The 17,344-nt window shown below is 42.0% G+C and overlaps 1 protein-coding gene across 1 annotated transcript in view; it reads right to left on the bottom strand.

The window, feature by feature from the left end:
• The window catches only part of FRMPD4 (FERM and PDZ domain containing 4), a 246,807-nt gene that overhangs the window by 32,463 nt on the left and 197,000 nt on the right, over positions 1-17,344 (bottom strand). The window contains exon 5 of the mRNA XM_063126381.1: positions 9,698-9,743. Within this exon, the coding sequence (XP_062982451.1) occupies positions 9,698-9,743 (46 nt within the window). The remainder of the gene's footprint in view (positions 1-9,697; positions 9,744-17,344) is intronic.

Genomic DNA, 17,344 nt, shown 5'->3' with positions numbered 1-17,344 from the left:
GCTCACCTTTGTAGCGAGCTTGGATCACTGTTTTATGAATTAAATATTAATTTCAGAATTATGAATTATGAATTTGTTATTAATTTCAGAATACATTGTGAGGTTCAGAGCACGCACTCTCTGCTTCTAAAATAGGCATCTTTGCACATGTGTTGGAATGGTTCATTTAACCCGTTTCTAATAACCCTTTTCTAAATGTGATGATGACACCTTTACGCTTTACGAAAAGATTGGCATTTGCTTTCTACAAACCAATCATCTTTGAAGAAACTGCCACATAGGTTGTATACATTTCCATATACCAATCCATCTTTTTCTCCTGCATAAATTGATTGGTGACAGTGATACAACATTACATAGAAAGACCACATGGAAACAACCAATCAGGAAGAAATACATCATGTGGTGATGCATGACATAATGACGATTATGTGATTCCAGACTGCAGCTCCCAAGATGCAGTTTGATACTTGTATCTTGACCAGATGCAAAAGAGGGCAGGGCTTCTGTAACTTTAACTGTTGTGATGAAGAGTGTATTTCACCAGGTGCTGCATGCATTTAAATGACACCTGCTGAAATTCCCGTTTTTATACAACTGTTAAAGACATAGGAGTCCAGTCCTCCTTTCCGTATGGTCAGCCTACGTTAACTGAAGTGTCTTTGTTCACCAGAGGTTGAGCTAACCAGCCAGATGGAGCTGCAGCTCTATTTAAGGCTCAATCTGGGTCTACTTGTTACTGAAACTACATTTGAGCCTGCATGTATGACTCTTCAGCTTCACACAGACCTCTCCAAAATGTTACCTACTTTGCTTGGACTTTGCCTACCTGACATTGGACTTGCTTGACTTTGCTTCCCTTCCCTTCTGGAACTCAGGCCTAGAAACACCCTCCTACTCAGGCTACAAACACATCTGACTGAAATCACTGCCTGGGACAGAACACAGGCCTGGGTCCTCAATCTGAGCAACTCAAAGAGTAGCCAATACTGACTCCTTTATCCTGCCTTGCCTCCCCTAGGCAGGATCTACACTAATGCTTTAAAATGGTTTATAACAGCAGTGACAAGTGTTGAGGACCAGAATACACTCCATATACAGTTTTCAAAACGTTTTCAAAGTGTTATATCCTGCTTTGTGTAGATCTCGCCCTAGACTGCCACCTTTTGGAACCTGACCAACTGCCTGACTCTGACAATGTACAGTACATACCTCTGATCTCTGTTTGCTCTAGACTTTTGCCTGACCTGGCTATGCAGCCATATCTAGCCCTTCTAATTTTTACTTGCTGATCTAGAGGGATCCTGATTTCAACTTAACCCACATACCTGCCTTGGGCCTTTCCAACCAACCAGCTTGATCCCGCAGGATTCTAAGAAAATCCTCTAGTGGAGACATTTTATATTTGTATTTCTTTTACTCTAATCTTACCTGATTGAAGAATTTTATTGTTAGAGTTCTGGCTTCTCTGGATGACTATACATCTTAATATTAGTTAGTGATTACATTAGAGATTATTCAGGTTCATTGTACCCACTATAGTCATCCCATCTGGCAATTCGTGCTAAGGATGAAAATAGCTCCTCAAATTTTCTCATTGATTTAGGATGAAATGTTTGAATGCTGTCTCAGAATCTGGGCTCCAGCATAACTGAAATGCTTGTGGTAGGGCTTTTAAGGATTTTGTTTTGCTTTGCTTTTAAAGGAGATGTGTTTAAAATTTTTAAATATTGTTACATTTCATGAGTCGAAACAAAATACGGCCAGCCACAAAAGCCTTATGGAAAAGATTTCCATTTTAATGCCTTCATGTTTGTAGCCAGAGTACAAAACTGATTAATGGTTCATGGACTGACTAGCTCATCTGTTACAAAAGCATCTTCTTAACCAAACAGAACACATTATTCTCATTTAATGGTCTTAAGCAAGAGGTATTTATACTTTTGCAATCATTTCTCACAGAATGTAGAACATTTATATAGTCTAAGATATAGTCTGCAATAAAATCAGCCTAATTAGTGCTCCATTATTATAAGCAGAAAGAATGAGACAGCATTAACAGCCTCCTGTAACCAATACCAACAAGATCATTTCTGTGTTGACCAGTGATTTTTCTTTTATGATCCCAAGTTTGGAGGCAAATTGCTGATAATAGCATGAACATGAAAAGTCAAATGAAACCACAAAAGGAGTGAAATGCCGCTATTTCAAACTATCCCCTGGTAGCACACACACTGCATTTGTCTGCTTTATAAATCTCATAGGGCTCATCTACACCAAGCAAGATATTCCACTAAGAAAGCAGTATATAAAAGGCAGGACCCACACTACTGCTTTATAGCGATATTGTGGCTCCTGTCTTTTATATACTGCTTTCATACCGGAATATCCTGCTTGGTGTAGATAAGCCCATAGTACCAAAAACATTTTAACCTACTACAAATTTGTATAACTGACTGATGCACAGAAAACAATTACGGGGTGGACAAATCTGTCAGTTTTGCCTTCTTCCACATTTGTTTTTTTAAAATCTCAAGTTTGTTCCATGCCATTTATGAAGAAATTTGCAGATTTTGGTAAGTTCTTATAGAGAAATGCAACCAAAATTCTCACCCATCTGCACTGGTTAAATTCAACAGGTACAACTACTTTCAGCATGTATATGACTCATGTTGTACCTGCCTGCAGTATAGCAGCTAAGAATAAGAAGCCTATCATAGGGTGACCATATGAAAAGGAGGACAGGGCTCCTGTATCTTTAACAGTTGAATAGAAAAGGGAATTTCAGCAGGTGTCATTTGTATATATGGGGAACCTGGTGAAATTCCCTCTTCATCACAACAGTTAAAGCTGCAGGAGCTATACTAGAGTGACCAGATTTAAAAGAGGGCAGGGCACCTGCAGCTTTAACTGTTGTGGTGAAGAGGAAATTTCACCAGGTTCCCCATATATACAAATGATACCTGCTGAAATTCCCTTTTCAATACAACTGTTAAAGATACAGGAGCCCTGTCCTCCTTTTCATATGGTCACCCTGGCCTATCAGTAAAAAGAGGTGGCAATTCAGAACCACGAACATGGTGGAATACATAAGGACTCAAACCTAGACTTTTAAAGCTAAGCACTCAAAGCCCTCTGCCTGGATGGACAAATCTGTCAGTTTTATTTTTTCCTACATTTTTTTTTAATCTCAAGTCCTTTCTCACCCATTGATAAAGAAATTTGTGAGTTTGGGTGAGTTCTTATCAAAAACTGAACTAAATGAAATTCTCAGCCATCCCTTGTTCCAGTAACCTTATAAGATAAGTCAGTAGCTGCCTTATACTGGGCTGTTTAACATAACACCTATCTACAACATCCTAGCCTATGTTGACTGATTGCTCTATATAACTCCACAGCTCATCACATCATCTTGGTACAGTCTTTGTGGCTAATACCATCCTTTTATTTTACCACTACAGTTATTTGTAGAATCCTAATGTTATAAGTATACAGCCACCATTACATATTACAAATACAATTGGTGTTTAATTTAATAACAAAATGACCTGTAATGTATATTTCAAATGGCACAGAAAAATGTTCTGTGAAAGTAGGCATTGTGGAATTTCATGCTGTTAACATCTTATATAAGAATACTGTAGTGTAAGGCTTATTACCAGAGATTGTAAGCCTATGCGGCAGGGTCTTGCTATTTACTGTGTTATCTGTACAGCACCATGTACATTGATGGTGCTATATAAATAAATAATAATAATAATAATAATAATACCAAGCCGGTTTTGCTCATTTTTGTTTTAAAATGCCCAGTGTAGATGGGCAGAAAATTTTGAAATGTCAAAAAAGTTCAAAACTTGAAGTTTGGGCAGCTCAGGAATGGAGAAGAGACATAGATGAGGCAAAGAGGAGGTTAATGTATATGCCCAGATGCAATGTAACATGTGGCACAGTGTGTGTATGCACAAGTAATAAGGCTTACTCCTGTGAGTTCTTAGAGCGCAGGGCCAATGAAAAGATAGGCACAGACTTTCGGGAAGGGGGCTGAAGAAAAGTCAGTTGGTGATAGAGGAAGAAGAGAAACTTAGGAGGAAGAGCTGAAAGGACACCAGAGGGACAAGAGAGAGAAAAATCTTATACCACGTGTATTTGACCCTAAAACATCAAGAAATGGTACATGATCTTCTTTTTTTTAAAAAAAAACACCACTTGTTTTTGTTTTCAGCTTTATTTGTAGAACATTTATTTTAAAAGTGTAAAGTTGTTCTAGTCACAAGGGAAATGGGCAAACTTTTTTATCCAATCATTCTCAGACTATTAGCCTCATGGTAACATGGGATTTGCACTAGTTTATTGAGAATGCGATAGTGAAATTAGCTATAATAAAAGATGAGCATGGAAATAAAACATCTCCTTTAATACTCACATTAAACATGTTATTAAATGAACTTCATCATTACATTAAAAAGCACATAATGTAGCTTATGGCTATTAATTATTAATTAATAGCTATCAGCTACAATTCAGCTAGTTTATAGAAACAAGAATCAGTGCACTGGAAAATAACAAAATTAAAACAATAAGATCGAGAAAACACATGTTTGTAACCTCTAGGCTGATACATATTTGTTTTTAAAGCGTGCTTAGATTTCCATTACATTTTTTTATCCTGTGGCCAGGAGTGTGTTTGTACAGCTGAGGCTAGTGCACCCGCTGCGCCTGTTCTTAAAGATGCCTGATTTGGCCATGGTCATAAATGCTTTTGTTACAGCCCATTTGGGCTACTACAACATGCTTGATGTGTGGCTGCTTCTAAAAAGTGTTTGGAACTTCAGCTGGTCCAGAATGCTGCAACCAGACTGTTGATCAAGGCTGGTTCCAGGGAGTATGGCCCTTTTGACACCTAAGGATGATCCCAGGCAAATGAAGGGATCGTCCCTGCCTGCCCCTGGGATCCCCTGTGTGTCATTTGCATGCACAGGGTTGATCCCAGGACGATCCTGGGGCAAAAGGAAGGTGTAGAAACACCCTGTGCAACTTCCTTGTTACAATACCTTCAGACCGGCTACTGGTATGTTTCCGGTGAAGAATTCTAGTTGAGGTGCTAGTTATGACCTATAAAAGCCCTATATGACTTGGGAGCAGGCTATTTGAAAGACTGCATTCTCCCATATGAACCTGACCAGGTTATAAATCGTCATCATAAACATCTTCTTCATCCCTATCTTCCTCTTCGTAACGCTATCCACCAGAGAAACCTTTCTCTAGACCAATAATTAGGTTTTAGTTTCTTGCCGCCAATATGGCTCCAAGGTTGTCACAACTGACAATATTTATTTTAATGAAACCATCTTGAAGGCAGTTAACCATCTCCTGGTAAACAATGATATATGGCCAGTATACAACTTTTACTAGGGTAGGCTTAGGATCACATGGAAACAAAGGGTGTGTGTTTTGTTCACACATTCAAACAGAGGGACCTGCACTGTAATATTAAAGTCACAAAACACAGGTCCAGTATAATCCACACTATTTTATGTGGAAATTTGTGCAGTATATTTAATGATAAATATTTAATTAGCTATATAGCCATTTTTCCTAAGTGCTCAAAGCATTTCACATAACTTAGTATGTAGCATTACAACATAATATTTACTTATGCACTGGTTATTTATTATTTATTATTACACTTATATCCAACCTTTTCCCCCTTTTGCAAAGAACCCAAGGTAGCTTACATGACTCTCCCCCTCTCCATTTTATCCTTGCAACAGGTAGATCAGGCAGAGAGTCAGTGAATGGCCCAAAGTCACCCAGTGAGCTTCATGGCTGAGTGGAGACTAGAATGTGGATTTTCAGAGTCCCAGTCCAACACTGTTACTAGGGTCCCACTGATTGGAGTCCACGAAATGGCCCTGATTTGACTCAGGTACTTTGGGAGTTGCCCGCCTCTCCTCAGTGCCAAAGCTGAGATGAGATTTGGGGGCCCTGAGGTGACTCAGCCTTGTGGATCCCTGGGTGCTGACCACAGTGCCGACACCCAGGAAAGCTGGAAGCAACGCTGGATAGGAGTCCCAATTCCCTGCTCCCTCCCTCGCTGCTGCCCTGCTGCCCCTTCACGCCCCCAACCCAGAGCCACCGCCACCGGGACTTACCTGTTCACCTGCTGCTGCCCCATTGCTACCACTGACACATCACTGCTGTCGCCCCATCGCCTCATTGCCGTCGCCATCACTCCACGATTGCCACAACCAGGAAATGTAGCATCCTCCTGAAAGCCAGGCTGCGATTTCAAGATTTTCCAAGGGCAAACTATGGCGGCCACAAAGGACCATTTTCCATTTACGGCCACCATAGTTTTCAGCCATAGATATACAAAATACGCGGCCTGGCTCTCAGGAGGATGCCTCATTTCCTGGTTGTGGCAGCAATGCAGCTGGTGGCAATGGTGGCAGCAATGCGGCGGTGGCAATACAGCAGTAGCAATGTGGTGGTGGTGGGAGGTGAGTGGGGAGAGTGAGGAGAAGGAGGTTAGTCCAATAGCCTCACAGCCCGCCTTGCGCTGGCTTTCCTGGGATGGCGGGAGGGAGGGCCCTGTGCCACTACCAATCTGCTTCAGCCTCAGGACGCCTTAGGCTGGCCCAGAACTGACTTGGAATCAAGGCAAGGCAGACCGCATCAGCCCACGCACCCTAACTGTAACCACTGTACCACAGTGCCTCTCCTAATTTATTTATTTATTTATTTATTACATTTTTATACTGCCCAATAGCCGAAGTTCTCTGGGCGGTTCACAAAAATCCTAATGTCTGCAGTTTATATCTATATTAAAGTGCTGAGTTTTACAATAACAGGATTCTTCTGAATGATAAAAGGGACTCCATTGCCAGCAACTTAAAAGGGAGCAAAGACGTATGCGTACACTGCTCCCTCAAGGCAAGAGACCTTGTGAGAATTTAATAGCTATCCAGAATGACAACATATGAGGGCAGGATCTACACTACTGCTTTAAAATGGTTTATAATAGATGCTTTCAATAGATCATCAAATGAACTTCCAGGAAAATAAAATTTCAAACTGCTTCAAGTGATTAAGCTCTTAAGTCCTTTTCTTATCAGTACAGATGGCATTCAAACTAACCTGGGAAAGATTTGTTAGATTGACAAGAAACACAAAAGGAGAATGTTTGACATTGGTTATAATTAAACTAAAAACGAATGAGCTTAAACCAAACTAATCTGGAAGACATGGAGTGAATGATGTTCAGCAGAAAACAGGAGTACTGTAATTCTGTAATAGTGTTAGTTTCACCTAGTTGTTTTAGGGATGAGTTAGTATTGAGCATACACATACTATTAGGTTAATTCAAAGCAGAGTACACCTTTTTCTTCTGTCAAGCGAAAGATACTGTTTCTTACATACCTATTGGATAAACATCACTTCCTTAGGAGATCATGTGACAAAACAAACATTAGTTAAAATTGTCTCTGCTTTGAGGAAAAGCAAAGGAAAGAAAGTGTCCCTGTCATGATCTTTGGCTCTAACATATATAGCATTAGAGTCAGGGGAGATCAAAAAGCCATCTGGTAAACCCACTGGCTATAACCCCCCCGCCCCATGGACAGTTATTTCTTAGCCACTTTGTGACCTCTTTTGTTGCCAGCAAGTCCGGCCAACCCACTTGTTTGACTACTTGATATGGGGTGCTGAGGGGCAGATCAGAGTGTGAAAATGTTTTGATTCTTCCTTTTCCTGGCACACCTTAATCTGGATTTCTCATCCTGCATGGCTTCCAATGGCCAAGACACTGAAAGAATGAGAGGACCCATTACTACTTGAATAAAGTGTTCCATTGACTTGTTTCAGCCAATGGGAAAATTTAGTTCAAAAAATAAGAGGATTTTAAACACATATACACCAAATATCTGGATTGTGGTAAAGTATCCAGTCTTCAAGTACAGTTAAATAGTATAGATACTAAAATTTATAGAGGCTACATCTGAAAGCTAGTTTGGCTTGTTTATTCTTGCAATAGACTTGATATAATTCTACTTTTTAAACCAAGGGTAGTTTCCAGTGTTAATCCTATATAGAGTAGACCCATTGAACCTAACTTAAGTCTCACTCTTTTTAATGGGTCTACTCTATGTAGGAGTAACATTGGATACAATGCCAAGTAACAGTATATTTTGAGTACACAGCCAGTTACTTTTTAAGCATTCTAGATCTCAAGAGCGTAAATGTGTATATTAAAAAGACTGCTATCCAACCAGAGGTAGCATGGCCTTAGGCCAAGAATAATGTTTATAACATTCACCTCTCTGATTACATTTAGCATCATAAGCAGGTATCTGAGCTGTACGCAGCTTCACTGCAGGCTATATATTTTTGGTTCCTATATTATTACATTGAGTAATGGAACAAGCAGTGGTGTTTCTTAATAATAAAATGTGGAATGAACTTCATGAAACTAAGGTATCAAACATACCATGAGCTTAATTCTGATGCCGCCTTATACCATCTTATACCTTCAGTGGACCTCCCTGCTTTCCATCTTAGGTATTCAATCAATTGAATATATCAAATGATGCAGACGACAGGCCTCCAGCAGATCTATAATTTGGTGCATACATTATATATTTCCTGCAGCTGGCCTTAGCTACCTGGAAAAGGTACAGGATAAAGACTGGGAAATATGTCATTACCATTTAAATGGGAGGCTGGCCAAGCATGACGGACACTGCTCACTTTGGAGATTTCTGCATAATCAGTTCTGAGATCTATGCACCAGATGTCTTTCTATCATTTGTTTTTAGCACTAAAAGCTAAACTGTTGTCACAGAGTATAGATAAAATTCCATGTGAATTAGTATGCATATAAATAAAATGCCAATACAATTGTGTCAAACAGTTGCTTGAGGAGAATATCATTGTTCACATTCAATGTTTGTTGTTTGGTTAGGTCACTCAAAGCCTCTTTTCATCTTAAAGAACTCAGTTGTTCAGAAAATAGTCTTGATGTGAGTCCAGAAACTTATAGACAAGTCCTTCAGCCTCTCTCAGACAGGCCTGCATTTTGCACTCTTTTGTGTGAATGGCGGAATCTTCTAACTGTCTGCTACATGTCTGTAGACCTCTTGCCCTGTACACATAAAAGCAGATAAAGACTACTCCTGAATGATGCTGTTGAAAAATCAACAACCTTGAATTGTGATATCACTTTTGCTCCATAACATAGGCAGGACTCTTGTTTGGTAGAGACTAGCTAGGAGGCAAAACCAGCATCTCTCTCACCACAAAAATCTAACAATTAAAAAGCCATTAAAAAGGAGTATAATGAAGGTATTGCTACACAAGAAATAATGATGGGAAAAGTCAAACAAACAAACAAAAGGCAAAGCAAACATTGCTTAGTACGTTTGTGAAATGTCTTGGAATAGAACTCAGTATCCTTGTTCTGTCTCCAAGAAGTACTCTTCATACACGATGAAAAATATCCATATTTACTTAAATTACCCATATATCGTTCCACTTCTGTCTAGAGTAGTATATAATCATCACATTTATCTTCAAAGACGCTGCTCGTACTTCACTTGTGCTATTGGTTATGCAGATAAGGAAGAGACACGGAGAAAACAGGCAGACAAAAGCAGTAAATGTTGCTAGGAAACGAATTGTAAAAAACATGATAACTACTTACAGGGTAAGGCTGAATAACAGTAAGGAGGATCGATTCTTTGCAGCTCCTGTAAAGAAAGGACATAAGAGTGATGATTCACATTTTCATGCTCCAGAGATAACAAGGTTTTCTTTTAAGTGTAGAAAATTGGGATCTTCTAACAGCACATTTATTTCAACACAATAGTGTTTAGACTAGAGCTGAAGCAAAAATGAGCGACACTTTTTTGACCATAGTGAAAAGTGCACATTTTTTCAGAGCCTGAGAGTGAGGGCAATGCTCATCCTGGAAGCCTTCACTCTGAGTTGGCTTTCATTGTTCTCAGTGAATATTATCACAGATCCAAATCTGAACAGGAAAATATGCTGTGACAGCACCCCATATAGTACGACATTAGTGATTATGTGATCCCACATTGGCTGGGGGCCATCCATGCAATAAACCCATAAAGAATATACATGAGAAAAAACGTGGGGCGTATCTACACCATACCCTTTTACCGGGATCATCCCTGTGCATCCGCATGATGCACAGGGGATCCCTGGAACAGGCAGGGATGATCCCTCCATTTCCCTGGGACTTCTGGGATGACTTTTCCCCAATTTTTCCCATGATCCCGGGATGATCCTGGGGACCGTGGGCAGTGTAGGTGCCCATCCTGGCTTCTCCCCATGAGTAGCAGGTGTCAGCAGAGGTTAGGAGCCAGGCCGGGGAAAGTCTAGGGACATAGGGGTTGGGGTTAGGAGCGGGGTTGGGGCTTTTAAAAAAAAAACTTACTTTGTGGGTGGATGTTTTTTTAAAAAAAAATGGTGGGTGTGACAGTGCGATGGCCCTTTTCCCTTCTGGGATGTCACACTTCTGTTTATACGGACGGGGACGATCCCGGAAGCAGGTAAGTCCAGGATCGCCCCCCCTCCCTCCCTCTACATCCATATGTGTAGACATGCCCATGGTGCCAAAGCAGTAGCAGCGGCAGAGAGAAAAAATATAGCAATATACAACAACAAACAAAAAATAAACATTTCTGCATCATAGCGGCTTTTCCAGTATTATTTCAGACCCTCTGCACATTTTTCAAACTGAAATGGATGAAAATCTCGTGTAGCCCTTGCTGGGAAAATATGCATATCAAACCCAAAAATAACATCAAAAGTATTGCATCAGAACTAACTGACTTGAATCTTATTATTTCTACAAGGCACCAATAGCTCCACAGTGATGTTGTCCTGTGTTTCTGAAGTCAACCCTTAGGCCTAATCTACACCAAGCAGGATATAGCACTATGAAAGCAGTATATAAAACGCAAGAGTCACACTACTGCTTATAGTGGTATTGAAGTACACTGACAACTGTTGGGGCCCAATGACACATATCATATACCACTTTCATACTGCTATATGCTGCTTGGTGTGGCTCCTGCTTTTTATATACCACTTTCATAGTGCAATATCCTGTTTGGTGTAGATGAGGCCTTAGGGCGTTCCTAGACGAGGCCTTGAGAGCCGGTTTCCCTGCTGTGCATCCACATGACGCACAGGGGAATCTGGCCCCAGGCCACACTGAAGCCTCCTCTAACGCGCCATAAACGAAGTCACTTATGGCGCGCCTTTTCTGCAGCTCATGCCTGAGGCCGGAGCTGCGGAACGTCTAGAGACTTCCGTGGCTTTTTGCGGCTACTCGCTTACTCGCGAGTAGCCGCAAAAAGCCGCGGACTGGCCACAGCACTGAGCATTGTGCCCATCAGGCCAGGAGGGAGGATCCCGGGGGAGACGACGGGGGCTGGCACAGGGCCACGACGGAGGCGGCATGGGAGACGACGGGGGCTGGCACAGGGCGACGACGGAGGAGGGTGGAGGGCGGCATGGGAGACGATGGGGGCTGGCACAGGGTGACGACAGAGGAGGGTGGAGGGCTGGCACAGGGGGCAAGGGAAAGGCAGCCGGGTACGGCACAGGGGGCGAGGGAAAAGCAGCCGGGCACACGGGGCTGGCACAGGGGACGAGGGAAAGGCAGCCGGGAACGGCACAGGGGGCGAGGGAAAAGCAGCCGGCACACGGGGCTGGCACAGGGGGCGAGGGAAAGGCAGCCGGGCACGGCACAGGGGGCGAGGGAAAAGCAGCCGGCACACGGGGCTGGCACAGGGGGCGAGAGAAAGGCAGCCAGGCACGGCACAGGGGGCGAGGGAAAAGCAGCCGGGCACACGGGACTGGCACAGGAGCGAGGGGAGGCCACACATCAGGCACGGGGGGGGGGGGAGGATGGGCGAGCGAGGGGGGAGGGGGTCATCAGGCATTGGGAGGGGGGAGATGGGGCGGGCAGGGGGCCTTAATTTTTTGTAAAAAAAACCCTTACCTTGCCTTCGGCTTCGGGCCGCACGTGGCCCCTTTAAACCCCCCCCCAAAATGGACGACGCTGCAGGGCTTGCATCGTCCCTACACGTCGGCCGTCTAGGAGGCTGGTCAGCGCGCTTTAAAGTTAGCGTGCCATCACCCCGCCTCCCTGCCGGCTTATCCCGGCAGGTCTAGCAAAGCCCTTAGTTTGCAGGCCAATGTACACATTGCTTGGAGGAAGACCAATTGGAAAGTGAAACTTAGCTGTGGGTGAACATGCATAGGACTGCATAGGACCATACATGTGTGGCCCAGTCAGGATTCTAAGATACATGTACCCAGATTTATTTATTTATTTATTGCATTTATATACTGCCTGGTAGCCAAAGCTCTCTGGGTGATTTACAAGGTTAAAACCAGTAAACATTAAAAACAAATATACAAAGTTTAAAAACATAAAAAGCATAAAAACAACAGTATCCTTATAAAAACAGCTATTCTGGGGTCCGTTAACAAACAAACAAACTCAGCTCATGTTGTTAAATGCTCTTAAATGCCTAGGAGAAGAGAAGGATCTTAACCTGGCACCGAAAAGATAACATTGTTGGTGCCAGGCGAGCCTCGTCGGGGAGGTCATTCCATAATTGGAGGGCTACCACTGAAAAGGCCCTCTGTCTTTTTGCCAGAATCATGCCTGTCTGCCATACTTTGTATATTTGCTATGGGAAACACACCAAGCGTGTTTACTGAAGCAAATGTGGAGTTGCCCTAAGAAAATCTGTTTGCATGCCAAATTTAACTTTCCAGTTTTCAATCACACAAGGATAGACTCAACTTTTCAAATCCTTTAGAATTCTCCTTAGAACAAGAAGAATATTTTGTGTGTGAAAAGCACAGTCATTATTATCTGCTTATAATGAATTTAAAGATATTAATTGATAAGTTTCTAAAATATTGAACCAGTAAATTAGTAAGGTACAAACAGCATACTACAACACAGAGGGGCTGTTTGCACAACAGGCCATGGGTTATGCAAGGGTCGTTTAGCTGCCTAGAGTGCCATTTTTGGTAGAAAGGCAGGGTACAAATAAAATGAATAAATAAATAAATAAATAAATAACTCTCTACCAGCTCAGTTGAATATTCAGGATGGCGCCTGTGCGCACCGTGGCTTGTCATGGCTTAAATAAGCCATGACGAGCCATGGCTTGACTTGTGAAACTAGTCACTGATTGGAAAAAAACTGTGCTGGAGCAATCAAGGCTTTTGCCAAGGAACTGTTTAAGAGTGTTTTATGCTATCAAGTGGCTCAGAAACAGAGATAAATGCATGTTTATTTGCCATGTATCCCACCTCAAAGCCAATATTTGTTTTATTACACTGATGGGCTGTTTTTCTTTTCATCAGTTGGGGAAAGGTTAGTTGCCACTTGATTGTGATGAACTTGATTTTCTGTTGGCTCCCCTAATTTCCAATGCAATTAATTGTCTGTTTTTGAGATTTATTGCCTGATTGAGTGAAGTGCAACTAATTTGCATGCCAGTGCTGCTCAGTTGGAAAAACAAAATAAATCACCACCACAGCATTAGCCTGAATGATCACAAAGCCCCCAAGAATTTATTCATGAATAATCCGACTGAAGCAACCAGGGATTTCTGGTAAGTAGTTCCACATTTACAACTTATGTTACTGGTCTTAAAACTCTATTGATCTTTGCATTCCATTCAGCCTGTTACAACTTTGGCAAAATCAATAGCATGTCAGGAAGCTGTTCCTTAAGGAACACAGCACTCTTTCTCTGTTCCTATCTCAGGGACTCTGCACAGAAAGACTCTTGTCTCTCCCACTCTAATGGAAGGGGGGGGGGAGGAGTACACACTTGCTCCTCCACAAGTGTAGAAAGAATCAAGAGAAAACCAGATCCAGAGGAAGAATGTTCATGAACAGTGCCCTGCAAAAAGGCAGATTTGTAGTATAACATGGTAAGGATGAAACTAGGGGTGTCTGGTGCAGGGAAATCAGGCCCTCTTGGGTCTTGATGGATTGCTCCAGAGCCCCCAGCTCGGCTTGCATTTGTGGGCTGAGTTGCAGTCTCCCTGCCAGAACTCAGACTCCAGCCAGCTGTTCTGCACAAATGTCTCCTTCTCCCTGCCAAACCCATGCAGGGGGAAGGAGACACCTGAGCACAAGTGAGAGAGTTGTGCAGCGTGGCAGCAATGGTGATGGTGGCAGCAGAAGTCCGTGAGCTGGTCTGACTCAGTGAAGGTTCAGTTGGGCCAGCTTGTGGACCAGCAACCCGGAGTCTGGGAGGCCGAGCCGCCAAAAGCTTGGTGGACTTGATGCCAGGATGGTTTCCTCTGACATCCTAACTGAAACATGTGTACTTCAAGGTTATGGTGGTGGTAAAGTGGAGATCATATGCATGAGGGGATGAAATAATTTTGTTGCTATGTAGCTGTATGTGGTTCTTTGTATAAATGGAGAACAACTGCACTTCTTTAAGGCTGTGGAGCATCCTATTCCCTTGTGGATTATAGGACAACTATTCTGTGGTGGTACCTAGAGTTTAATCTGACAGCACCTTGTCAAATCCTATGCCTGGCTGGGGCAAACAAAAGTGCTCAAAGTATTGGACCTCAGGGTCACAATGCAATTGTGTCAGGTTTCCATCAGCCGTTAATGATACAGTGGATAGACAACAGATCTCAAAAACAGACTGTTGCAGGGTGGAGTGGCACAAACTCAGGCCAGATCTACATCAAGCAGGATATAGCACTATAAAAGTGGTATGAAAGCGGTATATGAAAGGCAGGAGCCACACTACTGCTTTATAGTGATATTGAAGTGCACTGACAACTGTTGGGGCCCATTGACACATACCATATACAGCTTTCATAGTGCTATTTCCTGCTTGGTGTAGATCTGGCCTCAGATATCTGCTCAAGAGGCACCACCAGAGTTCACAGTTAGGCAACCAATGTTATAGTTGACAATTTTCAAACTCATGAAGAACCATGATAGGATTAGGTGCAATGGCTGAATTTTCCTCTTTTACAAATGATTACAGGTCCTTGACTGACAGAGGTTTGAGAAATATATTTCATCCCTCAATAAGTCAAGATGGTGAACCTTTCAACAAGTATTATTAACAAATGATAATAACCACAAGTGTTAATTCTTTCAGCAACAGAACCCAAGAAGCCAAATCTTCCTTTGTTGATATTTCCATGATATTTCCCTAGATATAGGCAAGCATTTCATATACTTTGTTTAAAGGCAAGTTTGAAGTTCAACAAAAGAAATAGACATCTAGCATATCTAATAATAGCTTTGGTTAATACGCTCTTTGTCTAGCTAACAAAGAATTCAGACATCAATAACCAGATTTTCTTTATTTCCCAAGAATTAACACTGGGTTTACAAGAAAGTCAATGGGAATTGTAAAAGGATTATGGGACTTTCGCTGTCACCTACTTGACATTTGCAATGCATTCCACTGTGACTGTATTTGGCAGCCAAGTGCATTTCATATAGGTAATTAACATGCAAGAAATGTAGAACATAAAGGTGGACAAAAGGATCAAATTATGGAACATTACAAAGGTCAAAGCAGTATTACCAAGTGTTATCTGTCTGAAGCATGGACATTTTAATATGGAATTTGTCATTGACTTTGTCTGTGAACTTGCAGCTACAGGCCTCCTACTTTCTGTTTATTTACTGTAGAAGGAAGGAGGTCTTTGCAAGGAGATGAACCAAGTAATAGTGGCCCTAAATCATATTCAGACTGAGGACTTGAGACATCAGTGGGGTAAAATAACCCAACCGAATGGGCACAGCTAGATCTCCAGATGTTTGGTCTTCAAGTCCCAGAAGCCCCTGCCAGCATGGCCAATGGTCAGGAATGCTGCAAGTTGAAGTTCAAAAGACCTGGAGAACTTCTACCCACACATACACTAGAGAAAGTGATGGTCTTGTACGTGTCCTGCCCATGAGACAAGGATTCAATGTTTAAGGGACAAAAAAGAGAGATGGAAGATAGGTACTGGAAAGTGCAAGAACAGAAACTTTAAGGGGAACCCTCCCTAGGCTTCATAATACAAACACAGTATGACATGTTGTCTAGGAGACATCTTTCTCCAAAGCCCTTGCAATCTACATGTAAACTTACATCAATAGAGAACCAAGGCCACAAAGAGAAAACATATTTCTATGAGAAAAATCCCAGTTATTTTCAAAATCCTCCATTTAAATGCACCCACAACTTACATAATTCCCTTCAATAGCACTAAGGGAAACTAACCAATGCTTTAAGGCATTAGATAAAAAGTTAAGGGCAGGAAAGAAATTATGTATCTAGCAATTATGGTAAAAGCCTTGAATGAACCCCATTCTGTTCCATAGCATTCATTCACTAACCTAGTTATCTTGAACTCCATGTTCCTCAGGAATTTCTGCACCATGCGCGCGTACACACACACACACACACACTCAAAACAATGGGCTAAAAGTGAAAAATCTTTGAAAAACCCGGAGGCTAAGAAATATTTAACAGTGATTCCTTGTACAAAGAAATAATTTTGAAATGTTAAAATTTCACCCACTGTAATACCAAATAATACATTTCCTAGGGAAACCAGAAAAAATAATAAACCCTACTGCTTTCAAGTTAACTTAGCATTTATCCATGCTGAATAACATGATCATATAAACCTGCTTTAGATGCTACGGGACCAACAGAGGCTCAGAAAAAAGGACATCCTATTCTGGACTTTGACTACTTGGCATGAAAAATGACAACCTGATCATCTTGAACTACCGACTCATATCTACACCTACAATGCAATTTTAACTGTGTGCAATAAAAATCATAACACCATCGTTCTCTATAGAGCAAGGAAACTGATTATAGAATCATAGAATCATAGAATAGCAGAGTTGGAAGGGGCCTACAAGGCCATCGAGTCCAACCCCCTGCTCAATGCAGGAATCCACCCTAAAGCATCCCTGACAGATGCTTGTCCAGCTGCCTCTTGAATGCCTCTAGTGTGGGAGAGACCACAACCTCCCTAGGTAACTGATTCCATTGTTGCACTGCTCTAACAGTCAGGAAGTTTTTCCTGATGTCCAGCTGGAATCTGGCTTCCTTTAACTTAAGCCCGTTTATCCGTGTCCTGCACTCTGGGAGGATCGAGAAGAGATCCTGGCCCTCCTCTGTGTGACAACCTTTTAAGTATTTGAAGAGTGCTATCATGCCTCCCCTCAATCTTCTCTTCTCCAGGCTAAACATGCCCAGTTCTTTCAGTCTCTCTTCATAGGGCTTTGTTTCCAGACCCCT

Source organism: Elgaria multicarinata, chromosome 5 (assembly GCF_023053635.1).
Source record: "Elgaria multicarinata webbii isolate HBS135686 ecotype San Diego chromosome 5, rElgMul1.1.pri, whole genome shotgun sequence".
NCBI lineage: Eukaryota > Metazoa > Chordata > Lepidosauria > Squamata > Anguidae > Elgaria > Elgaria multicarinata.
This window is presented reverse-complemented; position numbering and strand designations above follow the sequence as displayed.